The 10,827-nt window shown below is 41.6% G+C and overlaps 1 protein-coding gene across 1 annotated transcript in view; it reads left to right on the top strand.

Moving 5' to 3' along the window:
* Positions 1 to 9,653, top strand: part of dhdh.2 (dihydrodiol dehydrogenase, tandem duplicate 2) — a 13,248-nt gene extending 3,595 nt beyond the window's left edge. The window contains exons 3-7 of the mRNA NM_001005600.2: positions 662 to 825; positions 1,045 to 1,297; positions 2,545 to 2,669; positions 8,426 to 8,576; positions 9,420 to 9,653. Of these exons, the coding sequence (NP_001005600.2) occupies positions 662 to 825; positions 1,045 to 1,297; positions 2,545 to 2,669; positions 8,426 to 8,576; positions 9,420 to 9,529 (803 nt within the window). The 3' untranslated portion in view covers positions 9,530 to 9,653. The remainder of the gene's footprint in view (positions 1 to 661; positions 826 to 1,044; positions 1,298 to 2,544; positions 2,670 to 8,425; positions 8,577 to 9,419) is intronic.
* The last annotated feature ends 1,174 nt before the right edge of the window (positions 9,654 to 10,827 follow it).

Here is a 10,827-nt window from a genome sequence, read left to right as displayed (position 1 = left end):
GTAATTGCAAGCTAGCAAAATGCTAAAACATGTTAAAAACGTGTATTGTGTATAAAAAAACATGCTAGTATTTAAAAAAAAATGCTAGCAAATCGGTAAAACATGCTAACAATAGTAAGCATGCTAGTTTCATTTTAGCAATGTGTTAGCAGTATATAGTTTGCTTGCTAATCTTGTTAGCATTTTAAATATTCACCAGAAACATGCCAACTGTACGGCTATGCCGTGGCGCAGTAGGTAGTGCTGTCGCCTCACAGCAAGAAGGTCGCTGGTTCGAGCCTCGGCTCAGTTGGTGTTTCTGTGTGGAGTTTGCATGTTCTCCCTGCCTTCGCGTGGGTTTCCTCCGGGTGCTCCGGTTTCCCCCACAGTCCAAAGACATGCGGTACAGGTGAATTGGGTAGGCTAAATTGTCCATAGTGTATGACTGTGTGTGTGAATGTGTGTGTGGATGTTTCCCAGAGATGGGTTGCGGCTGGAAGAACGTAAAAACTTGCTGGATAAGTTGGCGGTTCATTCCGCTGTGGTGACCCCGGATTAATAAAGGGTCTAAGCTGACAAGAAAACGAATGAATGAATGAGTGAATGCCAACTGCACGTTAAAACATCGCAGTGATGTGCTAAGAGACGTGATCAAACATGTTGACTTGTGCACTTGTTTCAGACGTGGTGTACGTGGGCACCATCCACCCTCATCACCTGCGGGTCGGCCTGCTCTTCATGAACGCTAAGAAAAACGTGCTGTGTGAGAAACCGCTGGCCATGAACCTGAAGGAGGTCCAGCAGATGATCTCCGCAGCCAGGAGGAGCGACGTCTTCCTCATGGAGGTCAGCCGGCGTTCAGACAGTCAAGTCAAGCTGAGCTCTGTTGTCTTTAGTATTACTATATTAAACATTAGGCAAGCTTGAGCGTCACAGCAGAGCTCATTAATATTCATAAACGCTCCAAATATGGTCAAAACTGCTAGAGGTAATTCCTGTGGTTATAAATGGACTTATAAACCCGTCTGTGTGTGTGTGTATGTGTGTTTGTGTGTGTGTTTTCAGGCGGTGTGGACGCGCTTCTTCCCAGCTTCGCTGGAGATCAGTCGTCTGCTCTCCCAGAATGCCGTGGGGCAGGTGAAGCTGGTGCGGGCAGACTTCGGCGCTGCTCTCCTTGGTGTGCCGCGCGCCGTACAGAAGCATCTGGGTGGAGGAGCTCTGCTGGACATCGGCATCTACTGCATTCAGTTTGTGCTCATGGTGTTCAATGGAGAGAAACCAGAGCAGATCCAGGCCAGCGGAGTGTGTCTGGACACGGGTACTCAACACACACACTCATCAGCAGATTACACACGTGCACTCTTAGACGTCAGCATTGCATCACATTACTAGTGTTGCTTCTGCTAGAATTTCTGTGTTCAGCTGCTTTGACACTATCTACATTGTAAAGCGCTGGAGGAATAAAGATGAGTTGAATTGAATTTGGGCGTCACGAAGGCGCAGTGGGTAGCACGATCGCCTCACAGCAAGAAGGTCGCTGGTTCGAGTCCCAGTTGGGCTAGTTGACATTTCTGTGTGGAGTTTGCATGTTCTCCCTGCATTCGCGTGGGTTTACTCCAGGTGCTCCGGTTTCCCCCACAGTCCAAACACATGCGCTATAGGGGAATTGGGTAGACTAAATTGTCCGTATTGTATGAGTGTGTGTGTGTGTGTGCGTGTGTGTGTGTGTGTGGATGTTTCCCAGAGATGGGTTGCGGCTGGAAGGGCATCCGCTGCGTAAAAACTTGCTGGATAAGTTGGCGGTTCATTCCGTTGTGGCGACCCCAGATTAATAAAGGGACTAAGCCGACAAGAAAATGAATGAATGAGTGAATTTGGGCATCACGAAGGCGCAGTGGGTAGAACAATCACCTCACAGCAAGAAGGTCGCTAGTTCGAGTCCCAGTTGGGCTAGTTGGCATTTCTGTGTGGAGTTTGCATGTTCTCCCCGTGTTGGTGTGGGTTTCCTCCGGGTGCTCTGGTGTCCCCCACAGTCCAAACAAATGCGCTATAGGGGAATTGATTAACTAAATTGGCCGTAGTGTGTGAGTGAATGCAAGACTGTGTGAGTGGTTTAAGTGTACCATTTAAGATTATAAAATAGTATCAAGTAGGATTTTTAGTGCCAGAATTTTAATGTTAAATGGAAAAAACGTTCATCAAATGCATTTCAAAGTGCACATGTTTCAAGTCAGGTCAGCTTTATGGTCAATCAAACCATGCAACAGTACATTACACAGCAGACTGAAATTGTGTTTCTCCCATACTCCAATGTGCAATTTCAAACAAGATATGACACACACTAAACATTTAACTAATATAGTACAATATATATTTAATAAATAGATAATAATAAACAATAATAAACTGTTTAAAGTATTAAAAGAAAACAATTTTTTTTACAAGAATATGGAAAAAAAGCGATGGATAATATGAGTAAAAGCTTTTTTTAATATTATTGTTTGCACGTAATAGTATTATACAATCTTCTAAGAGCTCATGTACTCGGTGTGTGTTTGACTGCAGGTGTGGACGAGGCGATGGTGGTGACACTGAAGTTCTCTGGACACCGATTGGCCGTCTGTACCTGCACCGTCGCCGCTGAGCTGCCCAATGAAGCGCTGATCGTCGGCACTGAAGGAACCATTAAGGTCAGTGGGGAAAATTAATGATTTTCATGCTCTACAGTAGTGTTTCTCAACTGGTGCGGGCACATTTTCAGTGGCTCACGGAGTGTGTGTGGTCAAAACAACAACAAAAGTTTAATTTTTAGCTTATTTTGACTTTTATTTTGAAATGCGTGCACGACAACGCTACCATTTGACATGGGAAATTGCATTTAATTATAGCAGCAAATATTTCGAAGCGCAAGTACGGCCCTGAATATGTAAAGTATGGATTTACATATATTGACGACAAAAAAGACTTAGGGTGCTTTCACACCTACTCTTTTGTTTCGGAACGTGTCTCGTTTGCCCAGTTAGCACGGTTCGTTTGGCATATGTGAACAGGGCAATTGCGCTCTGTTCCGCGCCAAAGTAATCGCTCCGAGATCGCTTGAATGAGGTGGTCTTGGCTCGGTTGAAACTAACCTGATCCGAGCGCGGTTATATCACAGTGTTTATGGATATGTAATAGGCTTACGGCTATATGAAGAGAGAATTATGAGTAGGGCGGGAAGTTTCACGAGTCTCCGGATGCCCGCAAACGAGTGATGATCTCCCGGTAATCTCGCATCTCCCTCCCAGTCCTCAAATAGGCATCGTCGCGCACCCTTCTCACCCCTCCCCACCGCGTCTCTCCTCAGACACATCGCGCGCGCACCCTGTCAATCACCACCAATCCACCACCTCTCCTGACAGCTGAGCGGGACGCTGCAAAATAAACCCTGACACTGACCAATGTGAGGAGAGTTTACTCACACGTGACTTGTTTTAGCTCTTTTGGTCCGATTAGAAACTTTGCAGTGTGAAAGCGAACCGCTCCAAGAGCAAAGAGCAACAATGTAACATTTGTAATCTCTGTTTCAGAACAACTTACCGGTTCACAGGTGTGAACGCAGCCTTAAATCCTCAGTGTGTCATAAGTAGTGAGCTGCTCTCACAAGACAGCACGAAACCTTCTAAATTAAGTGAAGTTTATTCATAAACTAATTTCGAGAGGAGCACGTGATCATGATTGAACACGGCTGGTTCTGCATTAGCATGCATGATCCACCAATCAGTCCATTCCTAACCCACTATTGACCTTATTCTAAAATGTGGAAGTGCGCCTGTTTTGGCGATTGTCTTAGAACTTCCGATTCAGTCGCCTATGAGAGAAATGACTAGGAATAATAAACGGCAGAAAATGGCCAAACTACTTGCTCAACAAACAAATGTTTGCATGACTATACAGACCAAGTAGCATAATATAATAATAAAATATTAAATTGCAACATCAAGCAGCGTAACGAGCAGTTGTTAATGTCAAAAAAATGAATGAAAGTGAATGTGACCAGAAGTCGTGAGACAAAAAGATTCAAATGGCAGCGCCTGCTCGCCAGCTGAGAATAAGGTGAATAAAGAGCCAGGGTTTTTTCACTACAGTCATCTTCGATTTGAAGAATCCCCCCTTCCACCCCTACCTTTTCACCTTTCCCTCCATAGGGCAGCACGGTGGCCCAGTGACTAGCGCTGTCGCCTCACAGCAAGAACGTCACCGGTTCTAGTCCTTCAACAGGCCGGTGGTCGTTTCTGTGTGTAGTTTGCATGTTCTTCCCGTGCTTGCGTGGGTTTTCCCCGGGTCCTCCGGTTTCCTTCCACATTCCAAAAACATGCACAACAAGTAAATTGATAAATCTAAATTTGCAATTCAGGTAATCTAATAATGCAGCAGATCTTTTAATAGCATTCAATTTTTAGTCATCAGCCCTTATCAAGGGGGAGTTGTCAAGATCTACCTGAGCTCAAGGCTCCCCTTTCTTCCTCCAAACGGGAGGGAGCCCAGGGCTCAAGAACCTTCAAGCTCAGGGCTCTCTCCCGGGACAGCATGCCAAACTTGCTTATAATCAATCATCAGCTAAGTGTCAACTCTTGAAAACAACATTTAGAAAGCAGACAACATGTTTTATTAACAGTTCAGTTTAGTTCATAGTAACTGAACCTTTCCTCACCCTAACCACTGTTTACAGGATTTGTAGTTGTGACTTTGTAATATTTCTATAATTTGATCCATTTTGTTAAATGACAGCAGTAAATATAGTTTATTTGCAAGTCTTGGTGATTTTCTTATGATTTATCTGTCACTGCTTGTGTATGTTGCCAAACAAATATGTGGATGGAAGCAGAGTTACTGAAGTGATGATCGATGATGGCTGTGTTGAGTCTAACGCTGCTGCAGTGTTTATTAAAGCACATTCAGTCTCATAACACACTCCATCTCAGTCGTCTGTGTGTGTGTAAATATTTGATCATAATCCGCTGCCGTCTTCTCACTAATGCGGCTTTAAACTTCATTTATTGACGTGATGTTAAAACTAAATCACATATACATACAAGGTTCCTGGAAAAGTCGTGGAAAAGTCATGGAAATTAGTTGAATATAGCTGAAGTCAGAATTATTCACCCCCTTTGAATTTTTGTTTCTTTTTTAAATATTTCTCAAATGATGTTGAACAGATTCAGGAAATGTTCACAGTATGTCTGATAATATTTGTTCTTCTGGAGAAAGTCTTATTTGTTTTATTTCGGCTAGAATAAAAGCAGTTTTTAATTTTTTAAACACCATTTTAAGGTCAATATTATTCGCCCCTTTAAGCTGTATTTTTTCTCGATAGTCTACTGAACAAACCATCATTATACAATAACTTGCCTAATTACCCTAACCTGCCTAGTTAACCCTAATTACCCTAGTGAAGCCTTTAAATGTCACTTTAAGCTGTATAGAAGTGTCTTGAAGAATATCTAGTCTAATATTATTTACTGTCATCATGACAAAGAGAAAATAAATCAGTTATTAGAGATGAGTTATTAACACTATTGTGAATAGAAATGAATAGAAATCTGCTCTCTGTTAAACAGAGATTGGGGAAAAAATAAACAGGGGGAAAATAATTCTGACTTCAACTGTGTCTGTATAGTTGAATTAGTGCTGTGCGATCCTGGAAAAATCGGACATTTCCATATTCTGTATTTCTGTAGTATATTGCGATGTGAATGCAATTTCACCAGGGGCCTCATGTATCAACGCTGCGTACGCACAAAAACTTTGCGTTCGCCAGGTTTCACGCTCAGAATCGCTCATGTTTAGATTTACTAACAATGAACTGAACATGGGAATGTGTGCAGCTTCACGGCAGCTTCATGGCTGGTGTACGCACATTTTTTGTGCGTGTCTGTTTTATTTCCATTGGCGACTCCTAGAGGCAGTTGTGTTAAATTCTTCTCTACAAAGTGTCTGAGCCTTGCAATGGCAGCTGTATGAGACGGGTTCATCTAGCAGATATATACGATTTCCATACCATACAGTTGACCAGCTAAACATTAAAGCACAATTTGCAGCAGTCACTGGTTTTCCCAATGTAATCTGAGCGATCTACTGCACGCACATCGCTATAAAGACACTATCTGAAGATGAATTTGCATGCGTGAATCAGAAACATTTCCATTCAATAAATGTGCAAATAAAATGATGCACAGACTTATTAATGATTCCTACTTGTCTTTCTCGTGATAAATAGTTGGCAAAATCTGATATGTAGCGGGGGAAAAAGACGAAAGAGTTCATCAGATGCTGGATTCGAACCGAGTTCAAGCTCAAACGTGTCAAAACATGTTGACATGCGTCTTACAAGCTGCGCCACTGAGACTGCTAAGGATGTTGCAACATTTTACACCTATAAATCACACTATTTCTTTTTAATTCACTCAGTGCGATGTTTACATTTACATTTACATTTAGTCATTTAGCAGACGCTTTTATCCAAAGCGACTTACAAATGAGGACAAGGAAGCAATTTACACAACTAAGAGCAACAATGAATAAGTACTAAAGGCAAGTTTCAGGTCTGTAAAGTCTAAGAAGGGAAGTGTTAGTAGTTTTTTTTTTTTTTTTTTTTTTTGTACAATTAGTGTGATATTAGTGTGATAGTGTGATGTTCAGACCCAACTGTGTTAACCGCGTCAGCTAAACTCTCCCACTCTATTTTTTTTCTTTGTTGTTAATTCCGGAGAACAAACTTGCAAATAACACCGCTTTTCTCCGGTCTACCTCCGACAGCAGCACCTCCAGTTCACTTTCTGTTCAAAGTTTCTCTTCTTGCTTTTGCCGTTGCTTTTTCGTTGGGTTTTGCCAAAGTAGAGTCATTAGCATATTCATACGGAAGAGGAGGCAGGGAGGGGTTTTGTGCTCGTGCACGTGCGCTCAGCTTCACGTTCATTCAGATGTACAAAAGAATATGCGTGAGATTCGGCGTACGCAGTGTTTCATACATCTGAATTGTTTTCTGCGTACGCACATTTACAGCTTTGTGCGTACGCAATGTTTTAGTAAGATTTCCACGCAAGTCTTCGTACATGAGGCCCCAGGTGATTTAACAGGTTCATTTGGATTGATTGGAGGGATTTTGTGGTGGAGTGAATCTCTAATAATAAATAACAAACAAATTACAAGCATAGATAAATAAAATATAGTAAAGATGGAAGTAAATAAGTGTTCAGGTACAGATATTGAATAACCAACACAGCATAGTCTTCATTCAATATTATTTAATCTTTATTAAAGTTACAATAAATTCCTTGTGGCCGGATGTGTTAAACTCTGAAATATTGAAATGTTCACACAGTCACAGGCCTAACAGGGACAGTTCACTGAATGATTAACATGCACTCCCTATTTACTCACACTTCACTTGCTTCACTATAGGAGTTATGATCATTGTAGTCTTTCTGTGTTCATTTAAAATAAAAGAAGACTCATAAATGTTTGAAACAACTGAAGGGTGTAATGAAACTGGTCAGTCATTTTTGGGGGAACTATCTCTATAAAAATGCATGCAGATGATCAACCTTTACTCTATAATGATTTAACTCTGGGAGACGCAGTGGCGCATTAGGTAGTGCTGTCGCCTCACAGCAAGAAGGTCGCTGGGTCGCTGGTTCGAACCTCAGCTCAGTTGGCGTTTCTGTGTGGAGTTTGCATGTTCTCCCTGCCTTCGCGTGGGTTTCCTCCGGGTGCTCCGGTTTCCCCCACAGTCCAAAAGACATGCGGCACAGGTGAATTGGGTAGGCTAAATTGTCCGCATTGTATGAGTGTGTGTGTGTGGATGTTTCCCAGAGATGGGTTGCGGCTGGAGGGGCATCTACTGCGTAAAAACTTGCTGGATAAGTTGGCGGTTCATTCCGCTGTGGCGACCCCGGATTAATAAAGGGACTAAACCGACAAGAAAATGAATGATTAAACTCTATATTAAACTGTAATCTCAACATTGCATATCCTGTGATGTGACTATTGGGGATGCACACATTGTGATATCAATGCTGAAACCATGTATTGTGCAGCCCTAACTTGAATATAGGGTAGTTGTCTTTACACCTTTTCTGTCTCTGGCTAAAAACTTGCTTCTACATTGATTCTACATCAAATCAATTTTACAGAGATATGAATCACATTTAATTAAAAGAGATTGTTGCGTGTTCTATGATGTGCTGTAATAAATGAGAACGTCATTGCTTTTCTTATTATTTACCCTGTATATGTAGACATTACAGGAAACATTACGTCATGAAAATACTTGAAAGTTCTGGAAAAGTCTTGGAATTTGAGTCGTGAAAATGTGTATGAAGACTGTACATCATGATAAATGACGATTTGTTTCAGATCGAGACACACACACACTGCTGTAGATTAAAAGCTTGTTGTGATTCAGGTCCCGGCTCATATGTGGTGTCCGACGTCTCTGCTGGTCAACGGTGTGGAGACTCAGTTCCCTGTTCCTGATCCACATCTGCCGCTCAACTTCATCAACAGCACCGGCATGAGATATGAAGCTGAGGAAGTGCGGCGCTGTGTACTCGCAGGTACACACACACACACACACACACACACACACACACACACACACACACACACTCACACACACACTGGCTTGTTGTTTTTTCCTGGTGTGGACTCGATGTTTCTATTCATTCATTTTCCTTTAGCGATCGCCCCCGTCGCCCTATAACGTTTTCATATAAACTGTATATCCTCTCCTCCTTCCCCCATAACCAAACCCTGACAGCATCAATTTAAATTTTTACATTCATCAATCTTGTTCCCCACGCTGACACAGGTCCCCATGAGTCTGTGTGCATTCATGTTTAAGTCCCCAGTGTGTTATAAAAACAAGTACACCCTACATACACACACATTTGTTTTTGAATTCCTCCGGGTGCTCCGGTTTCCCCCACAGTCCAAACACATGCACTATAGGGGAATTGGGTAGGCTACATTGTCTGTAGTGTATGAGTGTGAGTGAGTGAGTGTGTGTGGGTGTTTCCCAGAGATGGGTTGCAGCTGGAAGGGCATCCGCTGCGTAAAAACGTGCTGGATAAGTTGGCGGTTCATTCCGCTGTGGCGACCCCGGATTAATAAAAGGACTAAGCTGAAAAGAAAATGAATGAATTGCAAATTATCAAAATTTAATTAATTAATTAATTTTCTTTTCGGTTTAGTCCCTTTATTAATCTGGGGTCGCCACAGCGGAATGAACCGCCAACATGCTAGTCTTCTTTTTTTTTTTTTTTTTTTACAATTTGGACAAAGTATCTAAAGGTTAATCAATAAAGACATTTTTCACAGCGTTTCTTGTTCATGTTAATCAATATTACTGGACATGTTCAGTGTGTTGAGCATCTTCTGATCAGACTCTTGTGTTTCAGGGCTGAAGGAAAGCTCTCGAATGTCTCACGCTGACTCCGCCCTCCTTGCTGACATCATGGATGAAGCCCGCAGGCAGGTGGGTGTGGTCTACAGCCAGGACAGCCAATGAGCTCCCACCACTACTGCTGCTCATTAACATAAAACTGTGAAACAGACCAATAAAAGACTTCTGCTGCTCTTTTTTTTTGAATGAACTCAGGCTCAGAATAAAACCGGAAGTTTAATACTGTAAATGTGTTTCTGATTAATTCTCCACCTAAACTACACAACATGATGCTGAACACACATTTTGGTTAAATGATAATATTTCTTGTTTCCCTTTGGATGCTTTAGTTCATAGTTGCATTAATGGAGCATTTATTTAAACAACAATTGCATCAAAAAAAAGATCATGGCACTAATGAACTCCTCTTGGTTTGTGCTGAGTGTCTGCTGTTTATTAGTGTGCAGATGCTCTTATATAAGTGACCTTGAGCTGAAACAAAGCCTGCATTCAGACAAACACTTCAGACCAGCTCCTATTAAAAACTGAAGACAAACTGCATAAGAAATGATCATCTGAACAACAACTTCCATTCATTCATTCCTTCATTTATTTTCAGCTTAGTCCCTTTATAAATCTGGGGTCTCCACAGCGGAATGAACCGCCAACTTATCCAGCATATGTTTTACACAGTGGATGCCCTTCCAGCTGCAACCCAGTACTGGGGAACTGAAAAAGAACTTAAGTTCAAATAATGAACATTGTTTTTTTGTTTATTCTTAAATAATATTTGTTTTCCCTTTTTTTTTTTACTGATTTCCAAAATATTTAATCTAAAAAAAATGTTTTCTTATTCTTGATGCATTTTTTTTGGACAGTATAAAAAGGATAGCTCTAGTCCCAAACATGAAAATCCTTTATCCAGGACAATAATGAAAAAGTCAATAACTCTCAAAATGTTCATTGATTTTTATTTTTCAGCTTAGTCCCTTTTATTCATCAGGGGTCGCCACAGCAGAATGAACCACCAACTTATCCAGCATATGTTTTACACAGTGGATGCCCTTCCAGCTGCAACCCAGTACTGGGAAACAGCCATACACATTCACACTCATATAAATTCCCCTATAGTGCATGTGTTTGGACTGTGGGGGAAACCGGAGCAAACCCACACCAACATGGGGAAAACATGCAAACTCCACACAGAAACACCAACTGACCCAGCTGAGACTCGAACCAGGGATGTTCTTGCTGTGAGGTCGCAGTGCTGAACACTGAACCACTATCACCCATCTAAAGATGTTTTCCCAGTTAAAATAAAGTTAACTCAATAATTAAAGTCCAACCCTTTATGACTTTATTCTGTTGAACACAAGAAGATATTTTGAAGAATGCTGGAAACTTGTAATCATGTTTTTCCTCGG

The sequence above is a fragment of the Danio rerio genome, chromosome 18 (genome assembly GCF_052040795.2).
Source record: "Danio rerio strain M-AB ecotype USA chromosome 18, GRCz13ab, whole genome shotgun sequence".
NCBI classification, from domain to species: domain Eukaryota; kingdom Metazoa; phylum Chordata; class Actinopteri; order Cypriniformes; family Danionidae; genus Danio; species Danio rerio.
Note: the sequence above shows the minus strand (reverse complement) of the source record. Positions and strands in the feature narration are given on the sequence as shown.